The 20,193-nt window shown below is 54.2% G+C and overlaps 1 protein-coding gene across 1 annotated transcript; it reads right to left on the minus strand.

Annotated features, from left to right (window-relative positions):
• Nucleotides 1–5,736: 5,736 nt before the first annotated feature.
• ENO1 (enolase 1) lies at nucleotides 5,737–19,763 on the minus strand. Its single transcript, XM_080654240.1, has 12 exons — nucleotides 19,298–19,763; nucleotides 16,919–17,012; nucleotides 14,482–14,577; nucleotides 13,123–13,181; nucleotides 11,550–11,619; nucleotides 11,002–11,135; nucleotides 10,238–10,460; nucleotides 8,954–9,151; nucleotides 7,942–8,143; nucleotides 7,376–7,484; nucleotides 7,020–7,078; nucleotides 5,737–6,163 (listed from the first exon to the last, which is right to left on the minus strand). Exons 2-12 carry the CDS (start codon nucleotides 17,001–17,003, stop codon nucleotides 6,094–6,096), a joined length of 1,305 nt encoding a protein of 434 aa, XP_080510366.1. The 5' UTR covers nucleotides 17,004–17,012; nucleotides 19,298–19,763; the 3' UTR covers nucleotides 5,737–6,093.
• Nucleotides 19,764–20,193: the final 430 nt, after the last annotated feature.

Genomic DNA, 20,193 nt, shown 5'->3' on the forward strand with positions numbered 1-20,193 from the left:
CCCCAAAAAAAAAGATAAATATTGTACAAGAGCCTTATATAAAACTAGAGACCTGGTGCACGAAATTTGTGCATGGGGTGAGGGGTGGGGGAGAGGGTCTCCTCAGCCCAGCCTGCACCCTCTCCAATCCAGGACCCCTCGGGGGATGTCCAACTGCGGTTTAGGCCTGATCCCGGGGATCGGGCCTAAACCAGCATCAGACATCCCTCTCACAATCCTGGACTGCTGGCTCCTAACTGCTCACCTGCCTGCCTGCCTGCCTGATCACCCTTAACTGCCCCCCCTGCCAGCATGATCATCCCTAACTGCCTCTGCCTGCCGGCCTGACTGTCCCCACCTGCCCCCCCGCCCCCACACGCCGGCCTGGTTGCCCCTAATTTTCCCCCACCCCCCGCGCTGGCATGGTCGCCCCATGCAGCCTGTTTGGTCGTCAGTTCGGTTGAGATGGTCTCTTAGGCTCTTATATATATAGACTAGAGGCCCGGTGCACAAAATTCGTGCACGGGGGGGGGGGGTTGTCCCTCAGCCCAGCCTGCACCCTCTCCAATCGGGGACCACTCAAAGGAGGTCCGACTGCCCGTTTAGGCCCGATCTCACTGGGATCGGGCTTAAATGGGCAGTTGGACATCCCTCTCACAATCCAGGACTGCTGGCCACCAACTGCTCACCTGCCTGCCTTCCTGATTGCCTCAAACTGCTTCTGCCTATCAGCCTGATCACCCCCTAACCACTCCCCTGCCAGCCTGATTGATGCCTAACTGCTCCCCTGCCAGCCTGTTTTCACCTAACTGCCCTCCCCTGCAGGCCTGGTCACCCCTAACTGCCCTCCCCTGCAGGCCTGGTCACCCCTAACTGCCCTCCCCTGCAGGCCTGGTCACCCCTAACTGCCCTCCCCTGAAGGCCTGGGACCCCCCAACTGATCTCCCCTGCAGACCTGAGTCTCTCCCAACTGCCTTTCCCTGCAGGACCGGTCACCCCCAATGTCCCTTCTCTGCCAGCTTGGTCACCCCTAACTGCCCTCCCCTGCAGGCCTGATCGCCCACAACTGCCCTACCTTGCAGGCCTGGTCCCTCCCAACTGCCCTCCCCTGCTGGCCATCTTGTGGTGGCCATCTTGTGTCCACATGGGGACAGGATCTTTGACCACATGGGGGCAGCCATCTTGTGTGTTGGAGTGATGGTCAATCTGCATATTACTCTTTTATTAGATAGGATACCTACAGTGGGCAAATTCATAGAAAAAAGAATAAAAGTTACAAGAGGTTGGGGGAGGGGGAAGCAGGAAATGGGGAGATACTGACTAATTGTGTGTCGAGTTTCTGTTTGGGATAATAAAGTTCTGGAAATAGTTACTGTGTTGATTATACGATACTTTGGATGTACTTAATGCTAGCAGAATTGTACACTTGAAAATGGTTAATAGGGTAAATTTTGCTATGTGTATGTTGCCACAATTAAAAACAAAAAGATTGCCCTAACCGGTTTGGCTCAGTGGATAGAGCATCGGCCTGAAGACTGAAGGGTCCCAGGTTCGATTCCGGTCAAGGGCATGTACCTTGGTTGCGGGCACATCCCCAGTAGGGGGTGTGCAGGAGGCAGCTGATCAATGATTCTAGCTCTCTATTTCTCTCCCTTCCTCTCTCTAAAAAATCAATAAAATATATTAAAAAAAAAAACAAACCAAAAAGACTGGGGCATAATCTTGTACAGTAACTTCTCCATAATAGGGTCAGGAGCCCTAGAGAAGTCTGAGCCAGGGAAGCTGCCCCCACCTAGGCCCACGCATGCTCCCCTAAAACATGTGCAGTCACGGCCGCAGTCTGGCTGCTAAAAGAGGTCGCTGCGAGGTGACTGTCAGCAGCGAGAGCCAGCCTCAGAAGTGGTGGCTGTGTGAGGGTGATGTTGGAGGGTTTTAATTGCTCCTGAATTAATGTGCTTACTTCTCACCCCTGGGGCGCCTGGGTTTAATTACTGTCTTAGGTCACATATGCAAATGAGTCTGCAAGCATTCCTGGTCCCCATGGACAGCAAGCAGCCTGATTACCAAGCCCTCCTACTTCGCAGGAAGAAGCAGGGATGCCACTGGCCAGATGGCCTCCCATTAAGAACGGAGGGGAGTAATGAGATGAAGGTGGCGCCTGCCTGCCCCATTTCCGGGTCTTAGATGAGCTGGAGAGCTCAAGGGTGTGTCTGGGGAGCCCTTGCTGCCCAGACAGAGAAGCCTGGAGAACCTGAACTCTCGGAACACTTTGGGATAGAGGATTTTATAGAAAAGGAAAGAAGCAGGCAGGCAGTTTGCAGGGGAGACCGTGGACCGAGTTGCAGGTTCAAAAGCTGAGAACGGGCCACACGTGTAAGGGAAGCAGCAGGCGGGACCACAGCGGCCACCAGCAGTGAACAGCCTCCTGGGAATGCAAGCCCAGTGTCAACCATCTTCCGATCCATTCTCTCTCATCACGGATTCTCTGTACACCGATGCTCATCTATTTCTGATAGTAGCCAGAAAATATAAACAACTCTGTAACTTTACAGTAATACCTAGATGGCAGAAATTGTAATTTTTACAAGAAATCTGTGTTTTAAATTTTGACAATTAGAATTTTTAAAAAACACTGGGTTTGGGGGCTAGGGGTGGAGATTGACTGGGAAGGGGCTAAAGGCACTCTTGGGGGTGCTGGAAATGCTGCTGTGACTGTGATGCTGGCTGCTCCGGTGTCTTTGTGAGAACACACCAAACTGTACTAAATGGGTGCCTGTTATTGCATGTAAATGACACTCCAAGGCTGTTAAACACATGGGGTCAGTGGGTCCTAGCGCTTTCCCCAGGTTGTTGTGAACATTCCACTCCACACTGGCTCCCTTTCCTGTTTAATCGCGACCACAGGTATTTTACATGCTCTGAAGGCCTCCCTCCCGTTCCCCCGCTCCTGGTTCCCTGTACCTCGTACTTGTGTCAGCACCTGGTTGACGAATTCACGTGCTCATTGACGGTACTCACTCTGTCATAACCCGGGGTTGTGCCATCTATTAGCCCCATCTCACAGATGGGCAAACCAAGTTCAGAGCAGGGCTCCACCTGGGCTCAGCCGCTATGCTGCCCGCACCCACCGTGGCTGCTGGTGAGGGGCAGGGGGCGGGAGATGTTGGCATTCCCGCTGCTTGCAGGAGAGCGGACTTGGTTGCTTCTACAGGCCTCAGCACGGGACTCGCCAGGAAGCAGGCCACTGCCGAGCCACCTCCCCACAACATGGCCCAGTTCCTGGATAGGCCTCAGCTGCTCTCATTTAAAAGCACCAGGGCTGCCGAAGCCGGTTTGGCTCAGTGGATAGAGCGTCGGCCTGCGGACTTAAGGGTCCCGGGTCCGATTCCGGTCAAGGGCATATACATTGGTTGCGGGCACATCCCCAGTGGGAGGTGTGCAGGAGGCAGCTGATCGATGTTTCTAGCTCTCTATCCCTCTCCCTTCCTCTCTGTAAAATATCAATAAAATATATTAAAAAAAAAAAAAAAAAGCACCAGGGCTGGGTGTTTTCAGGGGAAGCCTGGCCCCCCTGGGAGCAGCTGGGGAACGTTAATTGCTTTCTCTGTACCAGCCTGAGGCTGCGGTACTTGGTCTGGGCAACGGGGGCTCCGGAAGCCTCCCAGGTGATGGAGGTGCAGGGCTGAATTAGACCCCCATTGCCGCACATTTCCCATCCGTTTGTTTGAATGGCAGAGATGTAGTCATTTGGAAGTTGGAGGACATGAGATACACATTTTTTAAACTTTCCACTTTTTAAAGACTTTATGGATTTTAGAGGCGGAGGGAAAGAAGCACCCATTTGTTGTTCCACTCATGTATCCATTCATTGGTTGATTCTTGTATGTGCCCTGCCTGGATCAAACCCGCAACCATGGTGTTTCGGGAAGATGCTCTAACCCAGCGGTCGTCCGTGGACCACCGGTGGTCCGTGAGGTCCGAAAGGTTGGCGACCACTGCTCTAACCAGCTGTGACCCAATTAGGGCTGGGCTTGCTTTTTCTTTCTTTTTTGGTTAATCCTCACCTGAGGATATTTTCTCCACTGATTTTTAAGAGCAGAAAGGAGGGGGAAGGGCAGAGAGGAGAGGAGAGGAGAGAGAGAGAGGAACATGGATGTAAGAGACACATGTCTGCTTCCCGCAGCATGCACCCTGACAGGGGCCGGGGATCTAACCTGAGACCCTGCGGTGCATGGGCCAATGCTCTAACCACTGAGCACCAGCCAGGGCTCTATGTCATTTTATTTCCCTCAAAGCATGTGTATCTGCCCCGGCCAGGCATCAGTTGGTTAGAGCATTGTCCCAATACATCCAGGTTGTGGTTCAATGCCTGGTCATGGATAAGTGGAACAACAAATGTTTCTGCCTGAAAGTCAATTAAAAAAAAAAAAAAATCAAGCCCAGACTGCACACATGTGCTAACGAAGATGTTTATTTACAAAGTTCCTGTAAACTCATGTGGTCCAGAGACATGCCAACACCCAGGCCACCATGGAGCCCGAACAGGGCTTCCTGGAAATGGGTCAGCGGTGTCCGTCGGCAATGGACACACAAGGTGTACACGTGTCAGGCCCCTGGGTCGGCAATTCTGCCAATCAGTGCAAGGAACGGCTTCATCTCTGCAGTCAGAGGTCGTCAGTCACCAGTACGTACCGGGGCCTCACCATCAAGCCCCAGCTAGCGGCCTTCTTTCAGAGGAGCGTACTGGAAAGGGTTCCTACCTACACTGGCCCTTGAACCCGAGTGATGATAAATGCTATTTACCAGTCACTGTTTTAAAAACCAGCATCAAATTATTACAGCAAACCTAAAACTACTCAAGCCTATTTGCCGCTTTCGAGTTGGATAAACACTAAGACTGTCCGGCCCAGTTCGATAACTCGCTCCCCTCAGAATCAGTTCCCAGAAAGCAGTCACACAAGCCTGGGAGGGTACTGCGTGGGGCTGTACGTGCGAGTTACGGCAGGAGCGGTGGAAGCAGGGCTTTGTGCGGCCAGTTTGGAGATCGTGGTTGAAGATGTGCATGGGTGCAGCACTAGCAAGGGCTGGACTGTGGTGGCTTTGTGACGTGCACCTTAACCGGAGTCCCGTTACTCAGGTACTAATCTGGGTATGACTGTAAAGCTATTTCCCAGACATAACTGCAGCCACTGATCAGCTGCCTTTAAGTAAGGAATCACCCTGGGTGATCTGCACAGGCCTGACAGAACCCGATAGGTCTTGAATCTGGGCTTCAGGTCCCCACCCCCCCGCCCCTCTGCCCCCCTCAAGGAGAAATTCTATCTGTGAACTGGCACTTCACCTGTGCCAGTGGAGGTGTCCTGGTCACCTCCCTTCTGACTGACTGCCCTATGGATTTTGGGTTTGCTCAGTCAAACCCTACAATCACGGAAGCTAATTCCTTGTGATAAATCTCTTAATAGAGATATCTTCACCTACTGGTGCTTTTGGGTTAAATCCTGAGAGGTAAGCAATGAATAAGAATGTCTGTCCACCAGGGGGCCTCCTCGTCCCAAATAAATATTAAAACACAACTCAATAGACTGATCAAGTTATATTAGGGGAAGAAACATCAAACACTAAACTTCAAGGGGCAGATGCCAATAAACTTCTTTTTTTCACAACACACAGGCTCCAACTCCTGCAGGCCTGTGGCAATGCCCCGTGCACACTCACGACCCAAGAACAGAGACTCGCAGACCCTATACACGCACAGAGTATTCCTATGGACACTGAAGACTTTATTTTGCACACAAAACCACTGGGGATCTCGCCTGTGGACACCTCGGAGATTACAATGCAGATGCACTTGGCTCCAGACACTTGAGAAGCGAGGTGAGAAGAACAATGATTTGGACCAGTCACATGACTACAGGGCTAGGGTTTCCACCAGGGCTCCGATGTCAGGCTTGGCTGTGTAGCAGTTCTAAGAAGCAGTGAGAACACCACAGGGAGGGGAGAGGCAGAGGCCCTGCAGGTATCGGCTGGGGGCCCTGGGCTGCCCGTGCAGAGGTCAGGAGCAGAGGTCTAACTAGCCGACTGGTGACCGCGGGGCTCGGGCCGCCTGCCCAGAGCTTACTTGGCCAGGGGGTTTCTGAAGTTCCTGCCGGCAAACTTGGCCTTGCTGCCCAGCTCCTCCTCGATTCTTGGGAAGCAGATGGATAGAGGGGGAGGGAAAAACAGAAGTCAAATCTCAACTCAGTACGTTTTCTCACCCAGAAGTCGAGACAACTTATTCTCGAATCCTCTAACATTGAGCGTCTCTGAGATGCTGAGAATAGAACATTCAGCTAGCTCCCTTCCGCCCATTCCACTCGGCAGATTGTCACCCATCTGCAGCCCCATCTCCTCCTCTCCATCCCCTCAATGTCTCAATTGTTATTTCTTTAAAAATGAAAGGCAAACCCAGTTTCTCTAACAGTGAGCAGCATGGGGAAGAAAGCGGGGGAGCTTAGTTTGAACACGGGATACGGAACAGATGGAAACGTGGCACTGACATTGCAGACTTCCTACTAACTTGGGGCACTATGACGATAGAGTGGTTATCTAAAAAGTATCCTAATCTGAAACAGATACACACTGAAGTACATGAAATCCTAAGTCATTTGGAATGTGCTTTAAAGTCACAAGCAGGGTGTAGAAACAAGCATGGAGGAACAGTGACAGCTGTCGAGTCTGGGTGATGAGGAGAGGGCGTACATTTTACTGTTTCTTTTGTGCTTAAAATCTTCCAGGGTTGAGGGAGAGGGGAGTTATAAAATCATTAAGGCTTTTATAATTTTACATGTGCAACGGGGAGCCTGTTCCCTCTCCCACCAGCAGATGGCAGCATTGTACCGACCAGGGCCTGCTTTGGGACAATGCTACAAGGCACCTTGGGTTCCGCACCCATCTCTGCTCTAGTCTAACACTGCTCTGGCCCCCGGAACTGCACACGCCCCAGAGCCAGGAGCTCCCAGTGGAGGGCAGGACCACACACTCAGGGCAGGCATCCTCTTTACCTGAGGATCTGGTTGTACTTGGCCAAGCGCTCAGATCGGCAAGGAGCACCAGTCTTGATCTGGGAGGAGAAAAGACAGGTCATGCTTGCTTACAGTGGGCATCGAGTCTTGGGAGTCAATGTGGGCAAGGGGAGTGTGTTATGGTGAGAAAACCATTTCTTAAGGAGGATCTCTGTCCCTAGGAAGAAGGGGTAAAAGGGACCTACACAGACAAAGACACACACACACACACACACACACGAAAAAGGGGCCTCCAGGACCCCATTCGCCACCCCTTCTCCCCCAAGTCTGTGCTCAGAAAGTTGAGGTCAGAGGGAACAAGTAAAGACCAGCTTTCACTCCAGGGAGCTCCTTACCTGCCCAGTGCAGAGCCCCACCACCAGGTCGGCAATGAAGGTGTCTTCGGTCTCCCCGGAGCGATGGGACACCATGACACCCCACCCGTTGGACTGGGCCAGCTTGCACCTAGAAGCCAGGAAACAACCCAGATGCCACTGACTGCATCTCCACCAGAGCCCCCGGCCCTTTGATGGCACGACTCCCCAGCCCTGCAGGACACCAGGGGGGGCAGGACCAGGAGCAAGCGGCCTGGGGAGATGATGGCCCTCACGCGACCCCGGACCTCATCAGCCCTCTAGTCACATTTAAAAACCTGGGTGCAGCCTTCCTGAGGGGAGTGAGACTTGTCTTCCCCGACGTTCTCCGGGTGAAATGAAATGACAAGTCTGGGGCCATGAAGTGGATCGGGATTAGGCTACAATTGCCTAATGCCCTAGTCCCCTTGGTGATAATGCTTACTTCGCAAGCCACCCCAAGTTCAAATGTGAAACCCCGTTACAGCTCAGGCAGGAGGGGCCCCTACAGAGCGGAGCTCTCAGAAGCATGGCCCCTGCCTCATGGGGCTGCTCCCAGGGACACTCACGCCTGAATAGACTCGGTCACGGAGCCGATCTGGTTCACTTTGAGCAGGAGGCAGTTGCACGACTTCTCGCTCACGGCCTTGGCAATCCGCTTCGGGTTGGTCACTGTGAGGTCATCCCCCACCACCTGGATCTCCGTGCTGGCAGTGAACTTGCGCCACGCTTCCCAGTCGTCCTGGTCGAAGGGGTCTTCGATCGACACCACTGAGGAGAGGAGGGCCGCGCCTCATCAGTGTGAGCCCCGGCCTGCGGACGGCGGCCCAGCCTCACTTCCCTCCCGCCGCGCAGCTCGCCTGGCCTCACCCCCCTCACCTGCAGGGCAGGACGGCTCCGGCTCATATGTTAGAACACTCTGCCCTCCCCTCTCCTGGAAAGGCCGCCCTCAACCCTGGGACCCGAGTTACTACGTGAGCGGGCACTTACCTGCCCACGGTAGTTTGCATCTGGGCTCTGCCCTGACCAGGTTATCTAGCTCCGCGGTTACACACAGGGGGTTACACGCAGGGGCTGAATGGCAGCCTTTCTGGTCTGAAATCTCACCTCACCATTTGCTGAGTGCCCTTGGGCAACTGACTGACTGCTGTGCCTCAGTTCCTCTCCTATAACAGCACGGAGCATCCCTACCTATCCCGTGTACACTAACACGTTAAGCGCCCAGCCTGTTGTGTCTTCCGGAGGGAAGTACAGCGTCAGTCACTGGAGACTGACTGGGCACTTAACGGGTTAAGTGAGCACAGGGCCAGAGGAGCGCCCGGCCCAGCCTGCCTACCAAAGCTCTCTCCTCACGGGCATGACGAAGCATTTGCTCAGGAGGTGGCTGGGACAGTGACAGGAGGCAGCCCCACGGTGTAAAGCCCTGGCACTTAGAGCCACCCGAGCCGCTGCTGCACCAGGCACCTGCGAGGCCCTCTGTGCTGCGCGCATTGGAACCCGGCGCCCACCCACTCACACTGGCGCCGGCACCGCAGGCTTTGGCGGTGGCTGGAGAAGGGGACGGTTCTCGAAAGCACTCACCTGGGTAGTCCTTGATGAAGGACTTGTACAGGTTGGCCAGCTCGTCGTGGGTGATGTACCTGTTGGGGTCATCGGGTGACTTGAAGTCCAGGTCATACTTCCCAGACTTGAAGAACTCGGAGGCAGCCACGTCCATGCCGATGACCACCTTATCGGTGTAGCCGGCTTTCCCGATGGCGTTCTTCAGCAGCTCCAGGGCTGGAAAGAGATGGCGGCGACAAGTTTGAAGCCAGTCAGGGAGAGATCGGGTTTTCTTTCATAGCTGCCAAAGGGGAGCTGCACAAAGAGGGGCTCTGGAAAGCCACCAGTTTCAAGGAATCCGGTTCCCCTTTTCTGCTTTGGTCAGCACCCCTAGGGCATCACCAAGTGGGAAATCCAATCCCGACTCAGAAAAGAGGCGCTCCGGAGTTTAGCGCCGGGAACGCTGTGCTGGCCAAGGTACAGTTACAGTGACCAGCAAGACCAGCCGTCCCGGGGCACGGGGCTTTAAACAGAAGAAGGCTGGGACCAACAGGGAGGCTGGGTAGGGGGCCCAGGATGGGGCCGTCTCCAGAGTCCAAGCTCAGGCTCTGCCTCACGTGGCAGCACTACCTGTAGGGAAACTGACAAACACGTGGCCTCTGTTCCACAGCGAACCTCCCTAAGCAGTTGGGTAGGTTAAGCCACGGAAGGGCCATTTCACAGGTCAAGTGGCCGATACCATCACTCTCCATGGCTGACCCAAGAGCAGGCGGCCACTCTCCCACCAGGTGCCCCTGAAGGTACCCAAAGAAGCACGAGCCCCCCTTTCCTTCCAAAACAAAAACACTCAGCCGGGATTTCTCGTGCCAGGACTCCCTGAGCCCTCTGCTCGTTCTCACACGGAATTCTGTGCCCAAGGATTCACAGTGAGACGGCTTGTGTGAGCGTCCCGTGGTTAAAGGAACGACATATTATTGTATTGATCACAGTCCTGAACAGACGGCGTCTCCTTGAACAGAGACTTTAAATTCTTGCCATTGCCAGACAGAGCAAGAGAATACCTGCCTCTCTAGCCCACGAGCCCAATTTAAACAAGCCACCAGGCTACTCAGAAGTCCAATAAGGAAGTTCCTGCTATTGTTTTTAATGAAGTGCCAGTTCCCACCCACCCCCCCCAAACTCTGCAGTTTTGCACTTTGATGCTTGCTGAAGGCAGGCGGGGAGCCGCTCCCTGGTGGCAGGTGTGGAAGACGGGCCGATGGGGTGAGGTGGGTAAGGCGGGGCGGCGGGGCAGAACTCGGGACGGGCCCTCCAGAGCCTCACCTTCCTTATTCTCCAGGATGTTGGGAGCAAAGCCACCTTCGTCCCCCACGTTGGTGGCGTCTTTCCCGTACTTCTCCTTGATGACGTTCTTCAGGTTGTGGTAAACCTCGGCCCCAATGCGCATGGCTTCCCTGAAGTTGGCGGCGCCGACGGGGAGGATCATGAACTCCTGCATGGCCAGCTTGTTGCCGGCGTGCGAACCACCGTTGATGACGTTCAAAGCCTGGGAGAGGCAGAGAGTACAGGCTCAGCCCAGAGAAGCCTGCCCAGCGGCAGGCCACCGACACCCAATGGCGCGGCCACGTGTGGCTCTGGCCGCTCCCTGGTCACCTGATAACCCCAACGGACACCACCAGAGGTGCTCACCCTCCTGGCACCGGCTATTCCTCAGTAAATGCACACAGCCCAGCAAGTGCGATTTCCACCCCCATCCTATACGATAAAGAGCTGATGTGCTAATCAGACAGAACAGCAGAACGACAGTCCGGAAGGTTGTCTGGACGAAGCCGGGCTGTGAGGGCCAAGCCCCTTGCAGGAATTTCATGCATCGGGCCGCTAGTCAATAATAAAGGACCTGGGGACAGGGAAGCTGTCACCGGCTCCAGTTCATGCTTAGCAAGTGGCAGAGGGGTTGCCTGCCGCTGAGACTGCCAGAGCCTGCTCGCACCACCATGTTGGGAGTCACAGGTGGACATGTTCATGATGTGGTGGTCTCGGGTCCCACGGGAAAGCCAATGCTCTTAACTCCCAAAGAAGCCACTCACCGGAACTGGCAGGACGACCTCGGTGTTGCCAGCCAGGTCAGCAATGTGGCGGTACAGGGGCACCCCCTTCTCAACAGCGCCAGCCTTGCAGACTGCCAGGGACACTCCCAGAATGGCATTGGCACCGAATTTAGCTGGAACAGAACAGAACAGAGTTAAATTGAGGGATTCTTACTCATTAACCTTTCTTCTGCTGGCCTTCCCGCCTGAGAGTACACCTTGGGTTGATCCTGAATCTTGTCCCCTCATCTTATTTACTCCCCATGTTCAAGTTAAAAATGCAAACTGCATCCCAGGGGGCCTCGCCTGCCTTTTCCCCTGAGAAGAAGCCCCTCTTCGACGTATGGACCTGCGTATAAAGGACTCCTCTCTGCGAGAAACCCTCAGACATGCTGCTGTCACCTGGTTATGCTCCTGACACCTGAAGCTGTGGCTGACTAAGGCAAGGCAGGGAAATTCGGAAGGACCACAGATGTTCTTGTATTCACTGTCAGGGACTATGTAACCTCTCCCCAGAGGGTTGCACGACCTTCCCTTGAACCACTCACATTTATTTTCCGTCCCGTCCATCTCTATCATCAGCTTGTCGATCTTCTCCTGCTCCACGACGTTCAGCTTCTACAGGGAGAGGAAGTGAGGTCACCCTATGGGCACGGCCTTTGCGCCGTCATGGGAGCGATGTAAGCTTGGAACTGTGCGAAGTCCACATCAGTTCTATTATACATTTGTTTGGCAGGCAAAAAGGGGGAGCCGCACAAAACTTCCTCTCGTTCCAGAGAAATCGGGACACTCAACTGCCCTTCATTTGTTTTAATACCATCAGGCATTTCTCCAAGCACCAAGGAGCCAATACCTAAGATTCTGCTCAGGGAGTCCGGAGTCACATTTTACACAACAGAATCAACTTGTGATGCCAAGTTAGGTGTTATTACTACAAGCAGTGTGACTTTCCAGGCAATAATGAGCAATTCGCTGTTCAAACGAGCTAAGCCATTCAAAGGCAGTCCCACCTCGGTGGTGCCTCATGGCAATTCGCAACGACGGCCAAATGCAGCAGCTGATAAATGGTCAAGATGAATATTTTTGGTGAGATTATAAAGTAATAAAACTGGTATCTGAAATCTGGCTCAATGTCAATTTTTAATAATTACTTTAATTGAATCACAACAATGTATCATTTTATTTATATTTCCTTCTAGAAAACTCTAATATGAAACTGTATGTAACTCCATCATGTCGTGTTAACAATTTGGCATCTTTTGCTTTTTGATGTGACATCTGTGGGAGAAGTCGGCAGTTACTTAAGCAGCTGGCTTCAGGGACCAACCCTCAGTACGAGGTAGACTGACGTATGTGCCCCCCAAGGGAAAATCGCCCAGGAAAGCCCCGGTTAGTCATGCCAGGAAAGGGCACAAAGAACGGGGCTGTTCGCCGACAGGGCAGTAACGAAAACCTGGGACCCATTACAGAGTGCCATGAAGGCCAGGCCAAAATCAGCCACCAGCATACAGGCTGAATTCAGAAGGGGCAGGACCACACCCGAGAACAGACAAGGCGGCTGTGGAGGGTTTGGGCCGTGAGAAACTTCTCCAGCCAGGGGCTGTCAAATCACCCCCTTGGGCAAGGGCCACAGGAGCTGTGGAGGGAGGACTAAACCTACTGAGTAGGTCGTCGGGCTCCTGGGTCCCAGCCCTACGTCACCAACAGCAGCTCCACTTTCAATGTTTGCGTACTGAGGTCCCAAGTAAGACTGAACAAGACCTCAACTGTTAAAAGTCAGCAGAAATACAATAAATAATTCCACAGCTCATGAAAAACGAGTCAGTCACCAGGACACTACGCCCAACTCCCCTGGATGTTAACTCCCCAAAGGGCAAGGTAGTTGGAGGGAAGTTAGGGCTGTAAGGCAGCCTCTCCCGCCCCCGCCCCAACAATTCCATGCACTGTTAGATGTGGACACACAGGGAGTTGGTTAAAAAGGCAAAATTATTCTCCTGCTGACAGGGAGACCAACCGGCTTCTTCAGCGCTCATAATGTGCTCCTCCATAAACAGGAGCCCGCTGGCCCGGGAGAGCTCTGATGGCATTAATATTCATTAGTTACCAGGAGGCAGGTCCTACCTTGCTAACCAGGGCAGGCGCAATAGTTTTATTGATGTGCTCAACAGCCTTGGAGACACCTAGAAGGAGCAATCACATCAAATTACTGACATTAATGGGAACCAGGCCTGAGCAGCATCGCTGAGACCCACGCTGCGAACCCAGCTAGTCCGAAGCCCACCGAAGACCTTCAATGGCACCTCCTTCAAATCCCCATCTCTCTCTCCCCGCGCAATCTAAGGGCTTTCCGGCCCAGGCTCAGCGCTCTCACCTCGGACCCGGGGTTAGAGCCGCACAGAGAGCAGGCACCTTAGTGTCTGAGGGGCGGTTAGTCGGCAAGACCATGCACTGGAAACACCAGCTGCGAAACTCAAGGGCGTGCAATGCGTTACCTGCGTGCACAAGGCAGGTGCCAGGAACTCATTAATATACTTAACGGGTCTGGAGACACCTGACCAGTGGAGATCGACAGAGAAGAGAAAAGAACAGAAGAGAAAGGCTGTGAAGGACAGTGAGGGAAAGAGGAAACGGAAGGCGGGAGAATGCTGCAGGGACTGAGTTCACCCTCATTACAATCAAGGCACAGCACTGTCCTGGTTCAGGTCTGGGCCCCGAGCCACTGTAACCCGTGGGAGCGCCCTTTGTAGACCACGGGGCAGGCTGAGAACACGGCCTGCCCACAGCCCCATGGCCGGGTCCTCCCACCCCCGCAGCCTTCTTAGACTTTTTCATATTTGTCCTCTTCCAGGGCAAATGTAGATTTTTTTGGTCTCTGTGAGATTCTGTCTCTCTGGAAGAACCAACTTCCGCCCCTTGGGGTGAGCGTCCCTCCATGAACGCATGGTCTGGGCCCTCCCTGGTTTTCCGTAACTTGGTTCTATCCACAGAGCAATGAAGAGCCCCCAGAGGCCAGCCCTGCCAAGTGATGCTTGTGGATCAGTCAACAAAGATCAAGCCGCACAATGACCTGCAGGCCACTGTTAGCCAGACCTTCTAGATACTTCCCTCCTAGACCCTGCAGAGGGCGGATGGTCTGGAAGACCCTCAGAGCCCTCCCGGGAGACGGGCAAGGCTTTTTGTTAGTATTAATGAACATGACTTCTTATCCAGAGGTTCCCTGGCCTACCCAGGAGTTTTACAGTCCGGAGACAAGCCACCATAGAAAGAGCATCGTAAGGCTTGCCCCAGCCCTGGCCGATGTTGCTCAGTGGTTGGAGAGTCAGCCCATGCACCAAAGGCTTGTGGGCTCAATGTCCAGTCAGGGTGTATACAGGAGGCACTGACTGATGTCTCTCCCCCCACCCCCACCTTCCTCTCTCTGAAATAAAAGAAGGCTAGGGGCAGCCACCCTCGAGGCAGGCTGTGGGTGCCGACTCTTACCCTTCCCCAGATAGCGCGTCTTGTCATTGTCCCGGAGCTCTAGAGCCTCGTAGATACCAGTTGAGGCACCACTGGGCACAGCAGCTCTGAAGAGACCTGGGTGGGGAGGGAGAGGGAATGAAACAGTGATGGTTAGGAAACAGTTACAGCCCTCACCCAGACGACCTGGGTTATTAGGAAACACTGTTACTTCCTTCCCCCAACTGGGAGACTCAGACTGTCCTTCCTGCCTTTCAGTTTGCAGGATTCTGCAAGGCAGACCCTACAGCAAAGCGGCTGAGTTTCTCTAGTGTAAGAAAAAGCTCCAGAGCAGAGCTGCTCACGCTGCAATGCGCACACGTGTTCCCTGGGGAGCTGGTAACAACGCAGACTGCCAACCCGGAGCGCCGCGGGCTGGGTCTCTAAGGAGCTCCCAAGGCTGGTGCCCACAGCTGGTCTGAGGACACGCCAGCAGCACTGCCCAACAGAACACGTGAGCCACTTACGGGATTTACGATTTTCTAGCAGCTGTGTTAAAGTTGAAAATTAAAAACGGGGAGTACATTTAACATATTTAGCCCAATGTCTCCAAGACAGTATCATTGCAACTCATAATCAACAGCAACATTACAAGGTGTTTCAGCCAGTCCTGCTCCTGGGCCCTGTTGCTAAGTCAGCCTTGGACAACCCTGAGTTCTGGCTGCCAGCTTTCAAGTCTTGAAAGTATTGGCTTAAGAGGAAGCCCTATGGCTCGGCCGTTCCAGTTTAAGCAGCGATAGTGCTACTTGGGGGTTCTGCCGAACAGGAGACCAGAAAGCAGGACAGACCGGGGAAGAGGAGTCCGGATAACGAAGTGTAGAGTTTAACACCAGAACACAATCAAGCACGGAACCACCGTCTGCAGACACAGAAACCAGCCATCCAGCCAAGCCTGCACTGTGGAGTGGAAAATGCACAGCTTGGGACAGACAGTGTCAAGGTCGGTACTGAGGAGATCTGACCACACGGGCAGACAGCCTCCTCAACCTTCGTGAAAGGGTAAGGCATTGCCCCATGGGAGGTCTGTGAAGAACTGGTGGGTGTGTGGGGATGTGAAGGCAAATGAACAAAGAAGAAAAGCAGCTGGGAATTGCAATCAAATGGTCTATTCACATGCTGGTTGCTGCCATGACTGTGCGAGCAGGAGACACATTCTTCTTGACACACGCCTGGCTCTCTGTCCATCAAGTATTGGACCAGGTGAAGAAGGGACGAAAGCAAGAGTGGCCCTAATGTGATCCAGGGACTTGGGGTGACAAGTGTCAGGGCAGGTTTGACTGGAAGCAATGGACCACTCGGGTGGGGGAAGTTGGTTGGCTACACGGGAATGCTAAACCTTCCACTCACTTCTGCTGTGAAAGTAAAACTGCTCTAGAAAATACATTCTAAGGAAGGAAGAAGTGATGAAAGGCTAACAAATCTACTATTTCCTGTTTTATCTGAAAAGGGTTAAGACACACAAGAGGGAAAGTTCCATTTATTTAAATTTAAAACATTTTTAATTTTAGTCATAAAATGTTTCCAAGAATATGGCCCCACTCCCAACATTCTTCTAGTGGCTTGGATCTTTTTTCGTTGTTTTTTTCAAGCCCATTAATTTCCAAGTGGAAAGTTCCACCGGCTGACTAAGCAAGCCAACCCCGTAGATGCAAGGAAATCCTGGGCATCCTGGGAGCGCCCATGCACGCGCCTGAAGCCCCAGCTCAGGGGAACCCCACTCTGAGAGCGCCGCCCCGGGGGTAACCAGAGGCAGAACACAGGTGGACTTCTGTCCAATGACCTCTAGACTCAAGGGCTTTCTTTCCCGGACGAGGTGGAGGAGAGGAGGCCAGGGCGGGAAGGGAAGGGCCAGAGGCTCCTCAGCCGGGCCTGTGAGTCACAGGCGTGACTCAGCTCTGACTGGCAGGTGCTCACGTGCTCAGCACACAGAGCGATTCTACCCAACCTCCCCCACAATGCCCACTTAGAAGCTGACTGAGGCATTGGTGGAGGTAACACAGGGCTACAGAGGAGATTTTAAGGGTCCCCATCCTATTTTTTCATGTGAGCCAACTCTTCCTAGGGGTAAATAAGGGCCTTTGGAACAGCCCAACACCCCAAAAACCTGTCCCCGATCCCTGGTTAGAGACTGATTTCTGGAAACAAGCTGACAGTGCTATATTCCCATTTGCTTATTTGGTCACATCAAGCTTGGAAGCCAACTACTGATGGGCCTATTTAGGGTCAAGGGACACAGCAAGACCAGGATCCTGCCTTACAGCCCCCATCCCCAGCCAGGAATCACAACCTACCAGCATGTGCGGGCAAAAAAGGCGTTATTTCAGCAAGAGACTGTTTCCTGCCTTAGACTCTCTCACTAAAGGAAGTTTTCAAAAAATGGAGTGTGGAGGAAGGAACTACAGAAACAGGTGGCACATACCTTTTGCGGTGTAGAGATCCACCTCAACAGTGGGGTTCCCACGGGAGTCGAAGATCTCTCTGGCGTGCACCTTCAGAATAGACATGGTGAATTTCTGTGGGGAAGAGTTCACACGATAAGCCATAATGCAGCCTTGGGATCATTCATTCAAGGGATGTCTGAGGAGTCCTAGACTAGAAAGAACCCGCACCGGACTGAATACTGGATGCATTTAGAAGGCCCAGAACTGGATGGCTAGAGTGGGGAAAAGCCTGCTGGGAAGCAGTGGGAATTGCTCCTGAAAAAGCAGCAGCTCAGGCCTTGCCCTGTAAGCAAAGAAAGCCTGAAGAGGTGTGTGCAGGGAAAAGCAAAGCCAGCAGGAGAGCCATGTGCTGAGGGAGAATGGTGAAGAGGGGGCACCTGGGAACTCATCATCGCCATTCATTAACAATGAAAGGCACCAAGGGGACATGAAGGTCACAGGCAAAACCATTTAGGATTGCCAAAACCAGTTTGGCTCAGTGGATAGAGCGTCAGTCTGAAGACTGAAAGGTCCCAGGTTCGATTCCGGTCAAGGGCATGTAACTTGGTTGTGGGCACATCCCCAGTGGGAGGTGTGCAAGAGGCAACTGATCGATGTTTCTCTCTCATCGATGTTTCTGACTATCCCTCTTCCTTCCTCTCTGTAAAAAATCAATAAAATATATTTAAAAAAAAAAACAAACAAAAAAAACCATTCAGGACTAAATATGGGTGGGGTGGGGATGGAGACAGGAGGAAAATCTGATTTGTAGTGAAACATTTAAGATTTAAAGTTTGGGCCAGATTTCATTAAGTTAAACTGGAGGCAGCGGCAGGCCGTTGCACTGGTGGGTATTAGATAACCAGAGCCCCTTGGCCTCTGCACTGTGACCTTTGTCCTCCAGCTTCTGGGCTTCCAAAACTCACAGGACTTGGGTCTTTAGCAAGATAAGGACACGTCAATAATGACACCCAATTAGCACTGCTTTCAAAGGGCATTTTACCCCATTTAAAAAGTAATTATGAGCTGTTATGATTTCTAAATAGAGGGAAGATTCCATCTTTGAACACCAGGGCACTCCAAGGGAGGGCCCTCCTTAAAAATCCATCAACAACACCGCAGCTACGAAGAGCAAACAGCACATCCTCAAAGCAAGCCTTTCTCGCTGGCCTCTCGGAGGGAGAGGCTGAACACTCGAGGGCTGGTGTGGGCAGAGGAACTGAGTGAGTGTTCAGAAGCCATCATGGAGCCGGCGCCCTCCAATACACTCCCTGGAATGTTCCGAAGCAGCAAAGGGCATCTTTTTTCTTTAAAGTTTCAAAATTAGATCCTGAAGTCACCTCTGTGTAACAATGGAGCTTTACTCATGAGCGGATGGAAAGGTACCTGGTTCTTATCTAACGTACAAAAAGGCAATTTGTTTATGGGTAGGTTTTAGTCTGGATGCACTTTTAAGCACATCTTCACTTCGCCTCAGCATCCGGGGGTGAGAGCTCATTCTTCGCTTCATTTTAGGGATATGAGACAAAGTAATCAACTTATTTCATGACGTGAGAATAAAATTCAGTTCGTGCTTAAATGATGTGGGAAAGTCATTTCGGTTCAGGGAGCACAGGCAGGAAGGAAGGTGGGTCTCATCAGGGGTCTTCACAGCTTTTCATCTACTGGACCCGAACCCCGGGCAGCATGGGCGGACCGCGTGGTCGCGGCCTACACGTGCCCTGGGGGCGACTCAACCCACCGCCCACCCCGGCCAGAGCGGAGGAAGCAGCGAACCGGCGGCTTTCTTAAAACCACATCCTCTGCCTGCGACCGGGCAGCGGGAGCAGCCCGGGCCGGGCCGGGCGAGGTCGCCTGGAGGGCTTCCCAATTCCCCAACGGCGCTGCCGCGGCCGCCCCAAGAATAAGCCCTTCTGAGGTTACATTAGTCGCCGCTCATTCCGGAGCAGCGACGGGATGGACACCCAGCCGCCAACTGCAGGCCGAGGGCCACCTGTGGGCCGCAGGGGCGGCTGGTGGGGGAGGGGAACAGCGGCCCCTCGCTCCATTTTTGGAAGGGCCCGGCTTGAACACGCATCCAGGGTTAGGCCTGCATCTCCCCCAAACCTCCCACTCTCAACGCCTTGTCCTGAGTGGCCTGTGCGCTCGATTCCTGACCTCCCAGTGCAGTTAAGTGGCCTCGCCCCTCCCTAATCACAGGGCGATCCCTCCGGGGAAAGCCGGCGCCGCGCCCCCGCCTCGGGCCGCACAGCGCGCCGACCCGCCCCCGCCTCGACCTCGCCGATCCCCCGGCGCCGCGTCGGAAGGGCCGGAGCCGCCCGAGGACCCGCGCGCCGCCCGCCTGGGCGCCTGCTGGGCGGCCCTTCGCGAGCCCTTACCTAGCCGCCGGACGTCGCCCGAGAAAGAAGGGAGATGCAGACACGCAGGGCGAGCGCTTAGTCACAATGTGCGGCGCTGCGAGGACTGAGACTGTCCCTGCGCCGACGGCCGGGACTTCCCGCCCGGCTCCGCGAGGCCCCGCCCATGGCCCGCCCCTTCCGTGCCGCCTCGCCATTGGCCCGGCGCGCTGTCACTCGGACCCTCCCCTCCGGGAAACGGAGGCGTCTCAGGCCCCTGGGGCTGCGGGGGAGAGGGGGGCGACGACCCGCGGGGGTGGGGCGCTGCAGGGCTGGGGGGCCTTGGCTCCCCGGCGGCTGGGTAGGGGTGCGGGCGAGGCTCCGCCCCACTTTACTCCCTTCCCGCGTTGGGACCCCCGGATCCGTGGCACGGATACCCCAGGGGAGGGGCGTGGTGCGCGGCCGGCATGAAGCTCCCGGGATCCGTCACGTACTCCGAGTCCCGCACGCACGCAGCGTCGCTCCGGCGCCGCACGTCGGGCCCTCGACCTTGATGACGACCTTCGCGGTCCCGCCCTTCTCTCTCCGCCGCTCCCCCACCGCCCCGCAGCGTGGCGTCGGAGACCCCGTCGCCTAGAGACGTGGTGGGCCGGGGGGCCTCGGAGCCGCTTCCTCCCGCCCCCTCCCCGAGGCCTGGTGCCCCCGCCGGCGCTTGTGCGCTGGGCTCCCCACCGCCGTCCTTTTGTCCTTGTGCGTGGGTCAGACTTGAGTGTCAGGCCCGATGGCCGAAAGGGAGTTCGCTTTCCTTTAATTACAGCCAGTGCTGTTTGAGCGCTTCGCTTCCTGGGTATCACGCACATCTCCGTGCGCGTCCCCAGAGTTAGTTCATTCTCTAGCGCTTGTTGATGTAGGAGACTTCCTCTCCCGCCCTTTCCCAC

This window comes from Plecotus auritus (genome assembly GCF_963455305.1).
Source record: "Plecotus auritus genome assembly, chromosome: 2".
Lineage (NCBI taxonomy): Eukaryota > Metazoa > Chordata > Mammalia > Chiroptera > Vespertilionidae > Plecotus > Plecotus auritus.

Coding starts and splice junctions, on each gene's coding strand:
- ENO1 (XM_080654240.1), bottom strand. CDS start 17,003: ATGTCTATTCTGAAGGTGCACGCCAGAGAGATCTTCGACTCCCGTGGG. Junction 13,182..14,481: donor GACGCGCTATCTGGGGAAGG/GTAAGAGTCGGC, acceptor TGCTCCTTCTAG/GTGTCTCCAAGGCTGTTGAG. Junction 11,620..13,122: donor CGCCTGCCCTGGTTAGCAAG/GTAGGACCTGCC, acceptor CTCTCCCTGTAG/AAGCTGAACGTCGTGGAGCA.